This window comes from Cololabis saira, chromosome 21 (assembly GCF_033807715.1).
Source record: "Cololabis saira isolate AMF1-May2022 chromosome 21, fColSai1.1, whole genome shotgun sequence".
Classification (NCBI taxonomy): Eukaryota; Metazoa; Chordata; class Actinopteri; order Beloniformes; family Belonidae; genus Cololabis; species Cololabis saira.
Window position 1 is genome coordinate 15,912,854 of NC_084607.1, and position 20,108 is coordinate 15,932,961.

Below are 20,108 nucleotides of genomic sequence, written 5' to 3' on the forward strand. Positions count from 1 at the left end.
GATTACATGGTTGAGCACCCAACAGTAGATGGAGCCCTAGTCACACTGAATAGACTTACAGCAAATTACATTTAGAAATGACATATGCTTTTAAGATTACTGCCTGTAAAAGAAAAAAACTGGTTTTGTCACCAGCAGAACAATTTGATGAAGACAAACAAAGTCAATCATGCATTTTTTTTATTTTGTTAGATATAAATCCCTCACATAGTGAGACTCAAGCCGCATAGAGGAAAGCCAAAACAATCGCAAAAGACGGCTGCTTTCATTTTTTTTTTAACAGAACATCTATCCTGTTTCCGGTTTTTAACCGTGGCTACAGAAGGTTGTTGCCAGTTTATTAGGCACATGTACCCTAACAATACTTAAAGAACTAAAAAAGAAATCCCACTTTCATAACTGTATTGTGAAAACAAAGAGAGATGTGGATTATCTCTGATCGTTATACCACATCACTCTTGTCTTTCCCCACTTTATTTGTTCTTGAAGCTGTTTTAAATCAGTCTGTGCCAGTTGTACCTAATAAGCTGACAACTCAGTTTACTCAATACTACATGAAACAGGTCATTTTGGGGGTATTTTTAAGCTGCAAAACAATGAAACATGGAGCATAATATTTCCACAGTTGTACTCCTATATTTGAAAATGATGCATGCTCAACAAGGAAAGGTTGGACACATTGACAATCTTAGAAAACAAAACAATTAGTATTTAGGGAATAAAACCAAGAGCATTCTGGTTTACAGTTTTTAACAGTGGTTTTCATCAAAGTGGATGCATGGCAGTAAATCAGGAGAAAGAATGGTCAGGTTTTACAGTCTTAGAGCTCTCATGGAGTAAAATACTGTTTAGAATTAAGGTTTTCTTCAACCTTACTATTTAGCAAAAATCCTAAATAAAATTAAAAAAACATCTCAGAAAAAAAAAAACATAATTGCACCATTTATAAAAAAACAACTTTAATGTAATTATAGATTCATATCATCTGGGATGAGGCGCTGCAGAAATGTCCAAGTCTGATTAGTTGTGGATGGACGATGATCAGCCGAGGTATCTGATCACCAGGAACATGAAGACGCAGGTCAACAACATGCCTCCAATCATGATAAACTTATCCTGGGTTGCTCGCCTTTCTATAAGTCTCATCACTGTGTTAGAGAGGCCCAACATGTTGGCCACATCCAGCATCTTCTTATGGGTCCCCTGTGTGGAGTAGAAAGAATCAAAGTCATTCCAAGAGCAGGGGTCAAACAAGGATTTCAACAACCTCTAATAGGCCGAGTGTTAGCATTACATGAACACATTTATCTACACTAACAGATCGTATTGTGGGAGTGCCGACACCCTCCCTGACACGTCAGAGGTTTCTCATGGTTGGACTATCAGCCTGTGGGTGCCAATCAGGAGTCACACCCTGATAATAGAGAGGCCTGAAGCCAAACCAGGAAGCCCTTCTCCTCCCTGGAAACAAGGACTCACCCTCCAGCTGAGAATTTGCTCATTAACAATAGAACAATTGTGATCAAGATGTATCCAGAAAATCAGTCAGGCAACATTGTTCAATCCATCTTTTGTAGGCCGAGTCCTTTTATATAAAACTGTTTGTAAACTTAAAAAGAAAAATCTGTTGCAAGTCACCTTAATTGTAGATCTCTGATCCCTCAATCCATTGATAATGCTGCTGCCACTGCCGATGAGGTCATCAAGGCCTCGGTGTGCGTTGTGCAAGTTGGAGTTTAACTGCAGGGTCTCGTCTATGGGGATAGAAGTGTCTGCGTCCTATTGAACAAGACATGGACATCATTTTTTCTAAATTCTGCAGATTTTCAGACAAACTGATTGCTACACTTAACCACAATCCAAGTCTTCCTGTGTTCCATGGCACGTGCGGCTTACATTTGTGGTGAAGGTGCGGCTCATGAGTTCCTCCCTCTCTCTTTCCTGGGCCTCTCTGGTGTAGCGTCGGTGTTGGAAGTTATGTAGCGCAGACCGCAGGTGTTGAACATCATACTTAAGCTGGTCCACTCGTCTGAAAGAAAAACACCCCCAGAAAAAACAAGCTTGTGTTTTCCAAAAAAGATATGCCTATTGAGAGATCTAACAAAGTACTTAATTAATTCCTTCAATACAAAAAAAATTGTTATATATAATTGATCTACAAAGGTTGCAGAATTTGTTATCTTCGGAGATGTTACATCATTTTACTCTCACTGTCTATGAGATGCCAATTTTGGTAAAAACTTGTATGCATCTCTTTCTTTTTTCATTCTGCTTCTCATTAAAGCCAAGGTGATAAAAGTTACTTTTAAGCGTAAATGTTTGTATTGAGCTTAGTAGAATTTTGCAGCTGGTCCTGGCCCGTCATCTTTTTACATAGGTGCAGCAATCACATTAGTATTAAATTATTGTTTTAAACAGTTAACTTGCTCATTTCTTTCATACAGTTTATTGTAATGCTTAAACGTGTCACATTTAAAGCACAACTTGAAACACTTGTAGCTTTCTTGTATAATATTTCTTTTGACTTCCGATGTAATGCAGTTGGAATGACGAGTCTGTGAGAGCTTCACTCTAGGAGAAGCTCCCACCCACCCACCTGCCAAGATCACAGAGAAGCTGTGGGATAGGGTGAACTGCGTCCCCTAAGGCCTGTTTACCCAGCTCAGAGATGAATCTCTGCCCAATGCAGCAGGAATGCTGGTGATGACGGGGCTTCAGAGGAAATGTTTTCATAGAGCCACGTCGCCACAGGGCTGGAGAGGGCTGCCTGTCTCGTCGTCTACACACTCCCTGTGCCTTTATGAGATATGGCTTGCTCTGATGCTTCTGTGGTTTTACAGTCACCAGGAGTTGATTCTGTCCTAACTCACAATTTGGCGTTCTGGCGGCGGTTCGGTGGTTCCTTGCTGGCCAGGATCTCAAGGCGTTCTAGATGACTGAAGATCTGGTCATTTCTAGCCTGTAGTTCATTCTCTAACACTTGTGAATTAACAAAAAAAGAGAAGAAAATGTTTCAAGAAATGGCATTAACAGTTACATAGGTATAGCTAGAATATAAATCACAAGCTTGCATTATTGACTTTGTGCCCCAAACCCAAGATTAATTGTTTTTTATTTATCTGATTATGAAATCACATCATTAACTAGTAAGGAGAAAACTTTTAACTCCTTTGAATCCATTGTAAACACAAAAATAAATCTCTCAAACATTGATGCTGTTGACATTAAATGTATACCAGGTCATAACACATCACACGACTCCTCAAGCTGGCATTCATCAGTAGAATGACCCTCATTATGAAGAGTATAGGCCTACATCCTCTTGGGTGACAACACAAGGTGATGTCATAATTTGTGAAGGGAAGGAAGACTGCCTGGTTCCCAACATTATCTACAAAAAAAAAAGAAGCCTTGCCAGCTCCTGTCGCAGTTCCACCCTGCAGCTTCCTGTCCCGGCACCAGCCTGACAAATCTGATCTGGAAGGCACCGTCCACCGAAAACAACCGGTCAGACAGCAGCCCCTCCCCTGTGTGTGCGTCCCAAAACACCAAAGGCTGATTTATGGTTCTGCGTTAAATCCTACGGCGTAGGCTCTGCGTCGATTTAACGCAGAACCATAAATCAGGCTTAATAGTCCATGGGCCAGAGCCCAAAATTTCACATGTCAGCACCACTCAAGGTGACCAAACTTGCTTATAATTTTTGAAAATATCCATGTCTGTAGATGATATTTTGGTATGATAACCCTTCCTGAGTGGCAGCTGTATCATAGTTATCAGCTCATGAAGTTACCCACCCCCTTCAGAAAATTACATTTTAGATGCTGCTGCATATCCTGGTTTAGACTCATGTACAGGATATCTGTCATGTTTCACAATATTGTCTTTGGTATCATTTTAAAGGGGACCTTTTAAGCATTCATTCAAGCTAAGACGTGATACATTTCCTGAATCCTTATCCTCCTATGAGTATTCCAATTTTTGTATTTTGTGTCTCTGTTGTTCCTAGATGACACAGGGATAAAAGATAGTATATCAGAGTCAGTCATTTTTATTGTCCCTCTAGGGGAAATTCTTTTAGCAGTCTGGGAAAAACAGTCATACAAACACAGACATACCAAAAGAACAATTAAAACATTAAAACGTGACATAGTAACCATAATAAATGAGTTAAAGCAAAAGTGCTTTCATCAGTGCAGGCAGAATGATAAAAATATATTAAAAATATTAAAATGTATGCGAGTTGATCATTTTAACAGCGGTTGGTATAAAAGAGAATGTATACCTATTGCTATTGGCCTTGGGAAGCCTATAGCGCCGCCCAGAAGGGAGAGGGACAAACTATTTTGATAGAGGGTGATCAGGACTGGCCAAGATGTCTTGTGCCTTATTCAGGACTCGACCTTCGTAGATGTCAGTCAGAGAGAGCTGCTGAGTGCCAATGATTTTACTGGCTGCTCTGACAATGTCCTGCATCCTCTTTTTGTTCTGCACTGTCAAGTTGCCATACCACAATACAATACAGAAAGTTAAAATTGATTCAATAAAAGACTTATAAAATAACACCATTAGTGTTTTCTCCACATTAAAAGTGTTCAATCTGCGCAGAAAATAAAGTCTTTGCAGGCCCTTTTTGCAAATGGCAGATGTATTGGGGTATTGGGGGATCATTTAGGCTAAAATTGTGTAAAAATGTGTGTTGTTTATAGTTTAAAGAGCTGCAGTGACCTCTATGTTGGTCAGAAAGATTCACATCTTAGTTTGAATGAATGCTTAAAATGATACCAAAGACAACATTGTGAAACATTAACAGATATCCTGTATATGAGTCTAAACTAGGACATGCACCAGCATCTAAAATGTAATTTTCTGAACTTCATGAGCTGATAACTATGATCCAGCTGCCACTCAGGAAGGGTTATCATACCAAAATATCATCTACAGACATGGATATTTTCAAAAATTATGAGCAAGTTTGGTCACCTTGAGTGGTACTGATATCTGGTCTGGAACATGGACTATAACAGGGAGTCTGTGAAGCTCAGAAATGTACCAAACGTTCACAGGGAAAGAACATATCTATAAGCTTCACATCCAGGATGAGAGCTCACACTCACAGTGCACTGACTGAGGGTCTGTCTTCTCCAGGGTTCCCATCAGACTCTGCACCTCCTGGATCTGCCTGAAACAGCACAAACACAACCTTACTGAACAGCTGTGACGCCGAAACGGACGTTTCATTAAACGTTTTCGTACGACAGTTAACTATATTGACAATAAGTGTCCACTGAGGCGTTGATACAACACTGTAATTAGCCGGCTGGGGAGCTAAGTTAGCTGGGAAAGTACACAGTTCTCACACAAGACAAGCAGCACTCACTTGTTCGTCTGGTGGTAAAGCGACTCCATTTTTGTATGGATCTAACGAAACGCTTTGTGTCCCTCCTTCTTATATCTTTACTTGTACTTTAAACTCTTAATCTGACAGGTGGCTACGCTAGCTACCTGGCTAGAGTGTACACGTCATCAGCATGTTTGTGTACGGAAATGGGAACCGGAAGTTGCGTCACCCGAGATAGAACAGGAGAAACAGGAGGACTCACTCCGTTTCTAATTGGAAACACTGAAGATGTTACTCCACAGGTGCGTTACCCCCTTTCCGCGGTAACTACCGTTATATTCAGTACTCGAGTTGTAAAAGAAAATCAGGGGGGATGGTGGATTTTATCATATGGGGACAGATAATTTGTGCTGATTACAAATAATATAATATATTACAAATAATAGCACTGACCAAAACACCTGCAGAAATACTGCAGGAATGACATAGCAGCAGTTAAATGCAGCCTTCTGTAAGCTTTAAATATCCACTGGGCTTAAATCAAATACATCAAAACACAACAATAAAAAACTGTTTTCTGAACTTATCAATATGACTCTGTCCTTCACATGATAAGTGAAATGGATCACTGCAAAAAACTCAAAATCTTAACAAGAATATTTGTCTTATTTCTAGTTAAAATGTCTCATTTTAGTAAAAAAAATCTCATTACACTTAAAACAAGACTCATTACTGGAAAAAACAAAAATTTTCACCTGTTTCAAGTAGATTTTCACTTGAAATAAGTAGAAAAATCTGCCAGTGGAAAAATACTTTTTTGCTTGTAATAAGAAGATAAATCTTGTGCCACTGGCAGATTTTCCTACTTATTTCAAGTGAAAATTTACCTGAAACAGGTGAAAATTGTCACATTTTTCTGGTGTTATTTTTCTGGTGATGACTCTAAATGTTGAAATAGCAGTAAAACCACATTCATTGATGAAATGACATAAGGGATGGAAAGGAGGGATGGCAGTTTTACAGGGGGGATGATTTGGACCGTTTTTATTTCAGGGGGGATGCCATCTCCCCTCATCCCCCTCAACTCGAGTACTGGTTATATTGTCAGAATCAGAATCAGGCTACCGCAGGTCCTTCATCCCGACAGCAACCAGACTCTACATAACCAACTCGGTCAACCAACAATAACCTGTGTCTCTGAAAGTGCAATAACCTTCTCCCTCTAAATACCTCACTGGTATTTTTGCACATATATTATCCGTTTTTTGGATTTAGTATTTCTTTTGTACATTGCTCATTTTTTTATATTTTATATTGCTCTTTTTTAATTTTTTAGCTATTTATTGGTTATTTTTCTATTTTAGGATATACTTTTTTTAATACCTTTTCACACTTTCTTGTGTATTCTTTAAAATTGTTGAGCGTGTGTGTGTTTGCTGCTGCACAATTTAATTTTTCCTCTGGGGGGGATCAATAAAGTTTATTCTATTTTATTCTATTCTATTCTATTCTATTCTATTCTATTCTATTCTATTCTATTCTATTCTATTGGCCAAGTCAGGTCAAACAAGACAGGGAATTTGACTTGGTTATTTTCGCTCACTGTACAGTAAATAGACAAATGACAGCTCTTATTAACATATATACAATTTAAAAAAAAGTGAAAGGTGCAGTAGTATGAGGTAAACATGGTTATTGAAAGGTGCATTGTTACAGGATATGATTGTGGTTATTATTATTATTATTATTATTATTATTATTATTATTATTATTATTATTATTATTATTATTATTATTATTATTATTATTATTGCACAGTTATTGATTGATTAGTCTGAGACTCTATGAGTGATGATAGTTCATCAGAGCAACAGCTTGGGGGAAGATGCTATTTTAAAGAGAAAGACATAGGCTTGCTTGTTTAATGTTGATAACAAAATTAGTGCTTTCTTTTGATTGCACTCGTCTGAAACTGATATTGTCAATTAACAATCTTTGGTGTTACATAAGGTTTTGAAGCCACTTTGTTTCAGTGCAGGGGTAAATAAACTGACAGGAAACAATCATTCCCAATACATATATTTTTATTTATTTAATTTGTAAAGTTTTACCCATCTTAATTTAGAAATGTTATGATGCACCAATTAAATGAAACAGAATACCAACTCTTTGCAGTGTATGTCGTGCACACACTGGAACTAACTCCATAATTGTGTTTCAAGTTAATCATTTGATATACTGTAAATCTAGGCTGTGGGCAACATTTTTCCTTACACCTAATTTTCATTTTAAAGTAGTAGCTGACAGAGATCCCTTTGACCTACAAGCTCTGAGAACAAATGCATAATCTGTTGTCATGTAGATGTGTGACAGGAAAGACTGAGAAACACGTCCTGAGGCTACCTTTAGTCATCTCGCCCTGATTATGTCTCACCAGACTACTACCCATTCTTATTATTATTTCAAGTTTTTTTGAGGAGAAAGGTGTCAGGATATTTCTGTTTGTCCATCAAGAGTGCTCTGTCTTGTTGGAGTCAGTCTGCAGTCAGGTTGTACTGTGGCTTGGATGTCAGAGAGGAGACAAGGTGTTTGTAGAATTTCAACGCACACTGACTTTGACGTGGAGTACTGTGTGAAAGTGACATGATTGGATTTCCCAGAACCTGAAGTAAATGTTTCACAATAGCTCCTTGGTGATTTAATGAGAGGAAAATCATCCCAGGGCACTGGCTGGCACCTTAACAAAACCGCATCTCAATCACCTTGTCCCAGACACATCAGCACTGAGGTGTCTGCTGATCTGGAAGGGCAAAACCGATGAATGCATGGTGAGCAAAAAAACTTAACTTAAGCATCTTTTAACAGAATTATATCCATGTACCAACAAGCTCCTGTTTGCCAAAGATTGCATTTGTTATTCTCATTCAGTGCGGCAATCAGAGGTCAACCCAGACAGTTTCCTGTGGCAGCCTAATGGTACATGAGTTGATGGTTGTATCTTCAGGCTAGGCACCTCGACAAAGGTCCTCTTCACCCACCCCCACATGTCAGAAACTCTGAGATCTGTTCATGCCACTTCTTGCCGTTCACCATTCTCAGTTGTCATAACATATCCTCAGGGCAGTGGTTGGATGCTTACAGCTTTAACCTGCTGCTCAGAATAGAGAAGAAGCAGTGAGAGGGAGGAATAAGCACCCCGTCAAACCGTTGCCGAGCTGTACATGAAGGGCGTTTAGGTCATGGGGTTCTCCCTGGCTGTCCTTTAAATTTCAGCCCCGAGGAAGGGATGAGATGAGCTTACAGGTTTTCCTCCACACCTGAGCACCACAGGCACAAAGTGGAATCCAGAATCCAGGTGTGGAGCTCGATCACAGCCCTCTGACTAACCAAGATATCACATGTGCTTACACCTATTTCATGTTTCAAGGTTGATATCACACTTTTCATAAGTGTGTGTTTGGATCACTGAAAAACAGTATATTTCAGCGCTAGACTGCCTGTTTGGTAGGTCTGTTTTGAACCAAACAAAATGTACTGCTGGATCAGTGCACTCACCCCTTATATGTAACAATTGTAAAAAAAAAAAAGAAAAGAAAAAAGAAAGCACTCAGTGTACTCTGAAACAGCAAACTTCAATAACACTGTTTTGTTCATCAAGGGGAAAATGATATGTTATTGAATCACTTCTCCACAATGAATTTAATGATGTTTTCCAGGCAGTATAATGCATCATAACTCTGCAATGATTGCCCAACACAGACAGAGTAAAGAAGCCAATTATGAGGAGCTAAACTGCCTTGGGTCAACAATTTTTGGATACCAGTCATTTTTGAAAACACACTGATCTTCTCTCTCCTCCCCTAAGGGGGATGATCCACTTGACTTTGAAGCTGTGATGAGACGCTGAATGAAAGCAAATGAGAGCCTGTCAGAGATGACAGGAGAAACTCGTAAGCTCCCAATGTTTCAGTGGCGTTTTGGTGGGAACGGGGTCCGGGAGAAGGTCAGGGGGGGTTACCAGCCCCCTGCCCACCCAAGAATCGGACTGACCACCTTTTAATGTGGATTTTTTCTTTCTTTCTTGGGCGTGGTTGAAGGTTTGCAGCCCCTGGGGGGTCAGATGATGACAGATTTATATCTGAATTTATACTGCCAGTAATGGGACCAGCCCATTGCTTCATGATCTATCTATTGTTGTCGTCTATGTGGAGTCACAAAAATATGTTAATTTATTGCAGTGAATGCATGTTGTATTGATTAATAAGCTTAACGCAGCATATAAACCCAGGTTTGATTTTAAGTTTTTACACGTTTTAACGTATTTTCAAAATGTGCCAAACACATTTAAATCAGTTTCTTTGTCTGGTGGTCCATTGACAACATCAAAACCTGCACCTGAGGGGGGTCTTTACACCTGACATGTTTCTGTCCGGAGGTTTCTCTCTGATACACTAACCTCTGCAGATGAGGATGATGCACGAATAGCAAAAGCACACAACATTGCCCTGAGATTATCCTCCCCGAGAGCCTCCTTCTCAGCATCTTTTTTCTGAACAACGCAGCCATCATTATGTGTTACGTGTCAGATAGCTTTAGTGTGTGGTTCAGAAACATCAGATTTTGATGTTACTGTATTGTGTGGCTAAAATCCTTTAATGACAGTGATGATTTAATTGTTAACACTCATGAAACCTAATGCCAAGGGGGTATAATTGCACAGCTATGGAGATTAGAAAATAATCACAGACGACATACCAGACTTATTTTTCAGAGATGTTGCTGGTTGAAGAGAACACATAGCTCCGGCCTTTATCTGTGTTTTTCTTTCTTGGATATTGTTGACGTGGGAAAGTTTGGTTTTACTCGTAATGGAGGTCAGGGTGTCTGTTTTTGTGTGTGTGTTTATGAGAAAAAAGCAAGAGGAGTGCCATACATTACATTGGGGGAGTCAGTTATGAAGGTGCATGAGGTCTTATCTGGTCCTATCACCTCGACCGCCTTGTAAACCATAAGAGCTGCAGGTGTTCCTGTGCAGCTGCATGGGAACAACCTCCCAGAGGAACTTCCCAATGGCAGCGAGAGGGAAGATAGTGGGGTTGGGGAAGGGGGGGGGGGGCTTGAAAATGGACTATTTATTAGCAATCCAATAAACATTTGCAGGTTTCTTTGATGTATTGAACAAATTCACTTCAATAACTGCTGCTGTGAGCAGCTGGCTGCATCCTCAAGCTATCCTACTCAAAATTTAGAAGAAAAAAAAAAAGATCTGTTCCAGATGCTGGAAGCAGACGGTATAGAATTGTGCCTAAAATGACTTAAACGTTTTATTTTAATTATCAAAACAGAACATTCAGTTGTGCAATAGATTATTTATTTCCGTTCCAGGGCAGATGCAATAAAACATAGTGCACACGCTCGTTTAATCTCCGATCTCTTTACTTTGTACTTAATCATTTGCTCTGTATTAAGTTCCCGTTCGACTTTTCTTCCCTCCACCTGCAAATGAAGATCCACCGTTTGAACGGCGCTATCCACTCAGTCCTATCAACTGCCATTCCTGTCCATCCCGGCCTCAGAGTTAGCCCCCCCACCCACCCGTGCAGGTATGCACTCAGCCTCGTCGTAGCTCTAGGCGCTGCATGTTCTTGTTGTGGGTTGAACAATTGCATTAGTCATTTCACATTCCAAATTCCTACCCCATGCCGTATTCACGACTCTCCGTCTGACTCTCTTTCACCTCTTTTTGCTTCTCTAAATCAACTTCTCTCCATCTTCATCGTTGTGTTGCCCCTGTGCAGTGTCAGGGTGCAGGGATTATAGGCAAGGCTCTGATGCTATCTAAAAGCCTTTTCTGCAGAGGCGGAAGTCTTGCAGGGTTTACATGTTTGACCTGAGGCTCACAGGTTCCGATTACAGGACGGGACTACGCTTTGTGTCCTTGAGCAAAGTTTCTACCAAACCTTTAACGCTTCGGTTAACATCTACTACTCTTACGCAAATGAGTGATGTATAAACCTTAAAGCTAAGCTGCTATGAATCATATTGTTTTGCCAAGAAATACAAATATTATACACATTGGGGAAAAAAAAAGAAAAAAATGCCAGAGCTCTTTTTGCCAACTCATCTTCATCTACCGGAGCTGGATGCACGGCTGCAGCCCAACACAGCACAGTAACCTTTACCTGAACCGAGCCAATGCAGACACAAAAGAAGGGGTGACCTCCAGTGTCACCCCACATTAAATATGTTGAGAGAGAAAATCCAGCAGGGTGACTGTAGCCCACGCCCGCGCAGGAAAACCTCCCCACAAACACACACTCGCACATCAATCCCGCTGAGGTGACCACAGGTGTACACCCGACAGGTGAGCTCACACATATGCAAAAACCTCTCTGCCCTCACCTGTCTTATGTCAGGTCTGGTTCAAACATAGACACAGGAGCTTGTATAAGGCACCCCAGCTCAGGCAAACCCCCCACTCTGCTCAAAGCAGCCCCCCTCAGGGCTTGTGCGTGCGAATCCGGCTTTGGACTCAGCAGCCCCCATCGCTGCACCCCCCTCCACTCAGGGTAGTGAGGGAAATGAAGACTTTAGGAGTTCATTATAAAACAACAACAGCAGCAGCAGGGGATAGGCCTCCTGGGGCCGCAGAGTATCCCTTCTCATCCCTCCATCTTCATCTTTTTCCTTTATGTCCTTCAATATCTCAACCCCCGGTCCACCCTGCCATCTGTGACACACTTCTCTGTCTAATTTTTTATCTTGAAAGGAATTTGTCTTTTGAAATAGTCATACTGAAAAAGTTAAATATTGATCTGGAATATTATAATATGATGAGTTAACATGGTGAGTCAGTAGTGTGCCGATATGAACTTGTTTGACCTGAGCCATTTGGAGAGACGCTGACGCATTTCATCCATCACAGAAATGACATTTTCAGCTTTATTGTCTGTGAGGGGAAATCAGTCTTTTGGAAAAGGAAACATGCAACCTTTGTGCAGGTAATGTAATGCTCTTATTAGATGGACTGACGCAGATTGGAACAGTGAAAACCAGCTCACGAGGCCTGTTTATCAGCCAAAATGTTAGTTTCAGAGGTTGGAGAATTGTCTTCATCTCTAATGGAGGATATGGAATATTTGCTGACCTGTATCAGGAAAAGATTGTTTTGGTGATGTCTGCTTAAAGTAATATCTAGCTTATGAAAGAGGGGCCGCAGCAGTAAAACCCTCGACTGGACTGACTGGAGCAGGGCTGCATGTTATTGCCTATGAAGAGATGAAGAGATGTTTAAAAGTTACTTTGTGTTAAATCAAATCTCAAAATTGCCAGGTTTGGGGGAATTTAGTTTTCATTTTGGAAGCATAATGAAATAGGAATATACTATTTTCTACCTGTGATCCCTTAATTCTTAAAATCTGATGTATATAAAAGGAAAAACTTTACACATCAGCCTCTTGGTTGGTTGTCTCCTTTTAATGTTTTGTAATTAAAACTTCATGGTGTTTTTTTTTGTGTCTTGTACGAGACAAGTTTACCTTACTGTTCATTCATGATGAATTTTAAAAAAACTTGTGAAATTGCAATCCAATTCCCTGCAATACTTCCAGTATCAGTTCCAAGTTGATTATCTAATAACGAACAATAATGTCTAATCATAGTAATTATAGAGTCCCATCAAAGGCACCAGAGCAGACTATAAATACATGATACAATAATCTTCTGTGTGCTGTAAGTTCGCTGATGCGTTGCAAATGGGTGGAAAGTTATGATTCACGGATAATAGCACATAAACGGCCTCATCGTGGTTCTGGGGCGGCCCACGGTGACTTTCTGACACTGAAGTCGTCACCTTTGTCATCATCGTCATTATGATTGTCATCGCGTGCAGGCCAGGGGCGCAACACCTGCATGCACGTCCTCCGAACACCCACCCCTCGCCTCTCTGCTGGTGGGTGGACGGTGACGTAGTGAGGCCACGGTATTTTCAGATGAAAAACAGGGCAGGAAGTGGTTTTTGCTCGATAGTTGCAGGGCGCAGAATTCCAGGCAGGTGGATTGCGCTGGCTTCTCTTTTGCGTGTGGACTAGTGTGCGTGCGTGCGTGTGTCAGTGTGACGGCAGGGTTCAGCGTGACCACCTGCAGCAACTGAGCAAGACACAACAAAAACCTGGGACTTACAAATCTTTGTGAATTTATTATTCTTATTTCTCTTAAATAAAAGTGTGAAGCAACAAGATTAAAAATATTTGCTCTTGAATAGTGGTGATATACCTTATGTTACCACACTGAAAAGACCTGTACACACATCTAAAATATGATATTTCAAACCAATGCAGAAGCAAAGACATGTATCTACAGCGAGAGGATCATAAATCTTGTTGATATTTGCCAAAAGTTGAAGTGAGGTAGAAAATTACGATTCCACATTGTCAGACGCCTCCAGCCTCGATGTGAGTTATATTCAGATCACATATACAGCCCAGAATCAAAACTTAAAAAAAAAAAAAAAAAAGGAAAAAACAGATGTTTTGGGTCTAACATGCACCTTTGACCTGCACACATGGACACAGATTTGGATATAAGGAGAGTAAACATGGTGATTTCCTTTGATTAGCAATTAGGGGAAATAGTGCGCATGACTGAACCACTTCAAAGAACAAAGATGTGGCTAATTTAAACTTTGAAGACCGAGGGAATTTTACACTTGAAAGTATAGAAAAGCGTGGGCCTCTATAAATAGTAAAAAATAAAATAGCAGAGCTGGTGGGGTCCCAGAATGAGCTGGTTTTTGAAAGACATTGCTCAGTGTTTCCTTCACTGTTAACATCTCCCTTTGTTCTGCTGAGCACACATCAGTCTCAATGTAGAGATTTCCATAGAGATTTCCATAAGAGCAACTGAAACCCAGCTTCTTTGTTTACACGATAACCCGGTTAATGCACATCAGTGGTGACTGGCAACCCTCAATGCTTCCAGTGATTCTATCAAGTTATGATTTCAGACTTCAATATCAACAATACATTTTGTGTAGCGTGTAGCAAGAGCAACATAAGTGCTTTTACTAAATAAAAAAAAAAAGAAAGAACTTTTAAAGTTCTACACAGCAGAAAATATCATAACAGCAGTCAAAAAGACAAAAAAGGTAGATTTCTCCAAAGTCCACTTGAGCCGTAGTGGCACCACTTGTTTATAGGATTGAACGTATAAAGCAGCAGTATAACAGACACAAAGACCGGCCCACTAAATAGTTCAAATGTAGGAGGCGCAGTTACAAAACATCAAAGAGTTTCAGAGCACCCAGGTCGTTGGGATGTGACATTGTACTGCTTTTTGCATCCAGTCCAGTACCTGTTTTAAGAGCTTGTTTCCCAGAAAAAAGTGGGATTTCAGTGCATCCAGTGAGAGAAAAGCAGGGAAATCTGAGAACATCCTTGCCTCGATAAGCTGTTGCATATCAAATAAGTGATGTGTAGCGAGAAACCAGCAATATTATAAAGTTACACTTGTGTACCCCCCCCGCCTCAAAAAAAAAAACATGCAGAGAAGAGAAGAAATCTGCAAACACGCTCGGATGTAAGATCTCAGTGAAATGTCTCTAACAGATTACAGTTCAGTCTTGTTGAGGATCAATCTGTGTCACATTTTTTCCACTGCTTCAAGGGATCGTTCTTTCCCTTTTTCCAAGTCTTTCCAAACTGCTTCTCTTTTCTTTTTTCTACCTCAGCATTTGTTTAAGCATTTTTGCAGGTATACACCTCCTCCTCCCTGACGCACGTTTGACACTCCACGTGGCAGCACCAGCGTACCTGGCAGTGGCAGGACAGGCTGGTGAGGCGCATGGCCGTGTTGTAACCCCGTCCGCAGCACAGACTCTGACAACTCGTGTCTTTGGCGCAGGACCGGCCACCCGTCCCGGGCGAGTAGCGGGAGGGCCTGCAGAAGCTGGGGGAGTCCTCCAGGAAGACCAAGTCAGTTGTGCGGAGGCTCTGGCCCTGGCGACGGGGGCCCGCCAGCTCGCTCTGGCCCGTGGCCGCGTTGGTGACACTCAGCACTTTGACGGCGTTGTCGTATCGATACTTCAGCAGCCGCCCGGTGTCGTGGAAAGGTGACAGCTGCTTCCAGCAAGTCCGTACAGCACAAGAGCCGGAGACGCCGTGACACTTGCAGGTTGTTTTCAGTCCACTCTTCACTGCCTGAGGACAAAAAAAAAAAAGAGGAGAAAAAATCAGATGTTTCAGTTTGATTCATTACCTGGCCTCTTATCTGCGGGGTCTATCAGGACAGACTGAGACAGTTCCTGCAGGGTGGGTTGGAGCTTAGGAGTGGTGGTCTGCAGATATGTGCCTGTAGCTCACTTCAGTCAAACATTTTGAGATAATGGATTGAGAGGGGCTGTTCGGCTTGGCGTATTTCATTCACGTCACATTTCTCATTCAGACAGCTTATGCTATTTTTTTTTTTTTTTCCTCATTGTGTTGAAACTGCCTCTGTCTGCTTCTCCTTGTTCCCTGGAGCCCGAGGCAGAGATGACAAGAGTTACAGACAGGAGAACCTCTCCACCCAGTTTTTACTACATGCCCGCTCATGGAAAACATTAATAAGAATTACTGTTTGATGCAATAGATAAATAAATAAATAATGATCTAAAGTAGCATTTATCTCCTCTTTCAGGTTAATTGTTCACTCAGCTTGATGGTCAGCAATGAGTGCACAATCAGTCAGGCTGTGGGGGCTGCTGTCGTGGCGGGGGCCAGAGACAGGTCAAACGCAAAGACCCAGAGGGGACTTGTGGGTTGAAAAGTTCTGCCCAGTTCCTCCCTGTTCAGGTATGAACCCCTGGGGGGGTTTCAGAGCACCATTACGGTGTGATGAGGCCACCTCGACCACTTCACGTCTTTTTGTTAACGCCACTTCTGCTCTCTTTTTCAGCCACATTGATGTAAAACTTTTAACTCGCTGGAGATGAGATAAGATAGAGTCCTTCCTGTTGTGTTTTTCCCACTCCATCCCCGGCAGGCCCGTCTAGGTGTGAGCTACAGAAGTTGCACCCCGGGGCTTGCTATTTCAGAGCTCCAAGAGTGGTGGTTATGAACATTAGGTGGATTTATGAAGAGCGCAGTGATCCAGTAAGGGGAAAAAAATGCTTGCTCGTATATTAAAAAAGAGGCCACAGTTATAATCGTTCTCTCCGACATGAGACCTTTAATTTTCTGTTGGCCCGCACAGCAAGCTTTATCATGCCTGAGAACACCTGGCTCCAACAATCCCAACAGCCATCTTGTCTCCTTGCTGCACTCCCTCACCCACAGCTTCTGTGTTACCCAGCCAGGCCAAACACGGAAGAAAACATTGCTCTAACTGGCACCTTGAAATATGGAACGTTCCGTGTCCTCCGATGCACTAGATCGTTTCAGAGGTATAATTGTTATGTAAAATTGCAGCTTGGCTCACTGTGCAGAACGTTTCTTTGTTAAAGCTTGCGTTTGCCTCGGGCTCTGGCAGCAGCTTCATCATAAAAGACTGAGAAGTATGCCGCGTGGTATCTCTTTACTCACCCGAATTCCGACGTTGATGTTGTGGGCATCGATCTGGGCCCTCAGGTCCTTGCTGACCCTCTTCTGGCCAAGGAACTTCTTGAGAAACTTTGTGCTGTACTTCAGGTTGTCCCCACAGACCCCCCACTGCCACGCCTCTCGATGTTGGATGCCAGGGGAGTCGTCACACGTGCACCTCTCCATTCGGCCTGAGCTGCACGCCTTGGCGAGTGCGTGGGTCAACGCTGCCGAGGAAACGGCGAGCAGGAAGGCTGTCTCCTTAAATGCTGAAGTGGAAGGAAAAGTAATCAGTGGGGGAGAAACTATTAATAAATAAAGAAGGAAATAAAAATCTAAATCTCCACCAGACAAAACTGTTAATACTTGTGGATAGTAGTGTAAACAAAGTCGTTTATAATGTACAATAATGACTTTTTTTTCACTAATTAAGTCTATAGGTCAGCCTGTACACATAAATCTCCAGCGTTGTCATGGTTTACAACAACATAAGCAATTCTGCAAGTTTTCATGTGTTGTAACTTCTCTTCCGACCTTTCGTTGTGGTTTTGCACTGTTATTTACTCCACACAGGGTATATTTTGATCCAATTAATTATTATTTTGACTAGGAAAGATTTTCCCAGATGAAAGTGAGTAATCACGCCACCCTTTTCCTCTGGGAATGGGCACTTTCCCGAGATAAAAATAACCACAGGACTTGAGGCTTCTCCACCGCACCGCATTTCTTGGCTTTTTTACTCTCTCATTACCTCTCTGCTGACCTGTTCATGTTCACCCCCACACTGATATCCATATGCATAAAGCCTGGAAGATCCAACCGCATTTTGTTTGCACAGCAGACCTTCAGGGCTTTTGAATGACATCTAATGTGGAGATCTAAGTGTAGCTAATCAATTGTTGTATTGAGGCAAAAACAAAAGATACATAAAACAAAGCAGATTCGTCACTTTTAAAGACACAGGGTTACATGTAGTGTGTGATTTTGACAAATTAGCTGGTTTTACAGCTGCTAGAATTACAGGAGAAGGATGAAGTTGGTTTGCCACTATCTTTTAGATGAACAAGAGTATGTTTAATAAAACAACTGTAAAACACCAAACAGTTTGCTGTAATGGTTTAAACGTATTTATATGTTGTGACGGAGTGAAGAAATTGGTGAAAAAAAATCTCCCTTTCAAGAAAACATTGATATCCCTGAGATAAAATTAAAAAACGTATTTTCTAAAAACCAACAACAGCACTTTGTTATGCTACATTATAGTGCATTACTTCAGAATGTATATCTTAAAGACACAGAACATGCTCTGTGAGACTTTACATATAGCTTATGACCTAACATCACTAATTTAGTAAATTTAGTAAAATAAAAAAAAAAATAGAAAAACTAGTTTGATGACAAACCAAAATGATGAATCAGAAGTTGGTAAACAATTCGTTCATTGTTTTTTCCCTCTTGATTAGTTGGTATTTACACAAATTGACTAATTAATACCGTCATAAACATCAGAGCTACATGAACATGTGGCTCAGTTTGCTGCTCTCTCACACACACTAATATATATATATATATATATATATATATATATATATATATATATATATATATATATATATATATATATATATATATATATATATATATATATATATATATATATATATATATATATATATATATATATTAATACACCTTTTGTGAAATCAAAAAAATAAGAGTCTACCAAGTTTAGTTTAAGAAAGATAACAAGATTAGGGTTAGATAAAGCCACCGCCTGATTTATACCGGTCCCTGCAGCAAAAACCTTCACCTTCGTGAAATCAGAGCCTGAATCCCTGACTAACCTCTTTTGAGGAGGCTTCCCCGCCCATCCAGACTGCAGTTCCAGCGCTCGTTTCTGAACTGATAGCGACACTCCAGCAGGCTGAGGCGCACCGACTCCCGGAGCGTCTCCGCCAGGCCGGGCTCCCTGCGGCACAGCCGCTTCTGCCGCCGCGTCAGCGTCATCTGCTCGCACTGCTTCAGGTGGGCCTTTCCTGCCGGGGCGTCATTGGAGAACGGACCTGGTAAAAACACCAAGGGCTCCCGACCTGTCAGCCTATAGGAGTTAAAATAAAAACAAAAATTACAAAAGCGCAAAAACAAACATTAAAAACAAAAAAACTGGGGACAAAATAATTGTAGATCACAATACTGGACTATTTTCCAATAACTTATCCTACCCTATTATTAATAGCTTAATAGATAACTGAAAAGATAAAAGACTTGACTAATATGAGCTATTTATTTTGAGCAGTTATTTTTATGTTTATAACTTTGAAACAAAAAAAGCTGTTTTGCGTCAGAGTCTTAACATAGAATAGAATAATCAGATAGATAAAAATCTACAAATTTCCTTCGGGATCAATAAAGTATTCATCTATCTATCTATCTCTATCTTTCGTTGTGTCTCTGATGACAACAAAGTATTATCTTATCTTATAAAATGAATCAGGTTTAGATAAAACGAACAAACACACCCACTAAAACTGCGTCATACAATTAATGTGAGTTTGATTGAAATTTAAATTACACATGTTGATACTTTTAATGCAACAAATGTTTACAAATTCCAGATTTTTCAAATGCCGCAATAATAACATACATCATGGGTGTGCGTAATTACGCGTGCGTAATTGGCTGGTTCCGAAAAACAACAAAGTCAGTCAACAAATGCGATTTGCTTGAGATAAAAAAGGCTAATCATCTGACCCAAAATAAGCTGCAGTGTGCGAGAGAAGGATGCAGAGTGCAATGATTCGCAAGAGGCAGGCGGTCCTTGGGAGCCTGGAGCGCATGGTGCCGGGTTGGCGATGTTCCTCATTTCGCTGATTCTTCTAGAGAGAAAGTCGGTGCCGTCTGTTCGGCGCTTGTCTATAAGGGATCCCTCATGGTCCCAGCCTCCCAGCCCGGTGCGCATGGCCCAGTAGTCCGCTGGGAGGCAGGCTCTTTGGAGGAGGAAGCATCATCCTGCTGCGCCCTTATTGGATTCCCTCAGTTTCGGTAACGTGTTGTCCCTCCCACTTCAACACCACCCAGGTGCTCAGAGCTGAGACTGAACTCAAGCCATTTAGTTTATTTGATGTGAGAAAGAAATTTGGAAGGCACATAAGAGATACCATGACAAAAAAAAAAAAAAAAATGCTTTGAAATTGGAGGAATAAAACTTTATG

General features: G+C 40.9%; 2 protein-coding genes across 2 annotated transcripts; both read right to left on the reverse strand.

Moving 5' to 3' along the window:
• Positions 1 to 163: 163 nt before the first annotated feature.
• gosr2 (golgi SNAP receptor complex member 2) lies at positions 164 to 5,534 on the reverse strand. The gene is made up of 6 exons (XM_061712854.1): positions 5,381 to 5,534; positions 5,118 to 5,182; positions 2,871 to 2,979; positions 1,897 to 2,029; positions 1,639 to 1,779; positions 164 to 1,203 (listed from the first exon to the last, which is right to left on the reverse strand). The coding sequence occupies exons 1-6, from the start codon at positions 5,407 to 5,409 to the stop codon at positions 1,042 to 1,044; spliced, it is 639 nt and encodes a 212-aa protein (XP_061568838.1). The 5' UTR covers positions 5,410 to 5,534; the 3' UTR covers positions 164 to 1,041.
• An 8,003-nt stretch (positions 5,535 to 13,537) lies between these two features.
• Positions 13,538 to 19,817, reverse strand: wnt9b (wingless-type MMTV integration site family, member 9B). The gene is made up of 4 exons (XM_061711585.1): positions 19,648 to 19,817; positions 18,741 to 18,994; positions 16,900 to 17,165; positions 13,538 to 15,537 (listed from the first exon to the last, which is right to left on the reverse strand). Exons 1-4 carry the CDS (start codon positions 19,731 to 19,733, stop codon positions 15,076 to 15,078), a joined length of 1,068 nt encoding a protein of 355 aa, XP_061567569.1. The 5' UTR covers positions 19,734 to 19,817; the 3' UTR covers positions 13,538 to 15,075.
• Between the last annotated feature and the right edge of the window lie 291 nt (positions 19,818 to 20,108).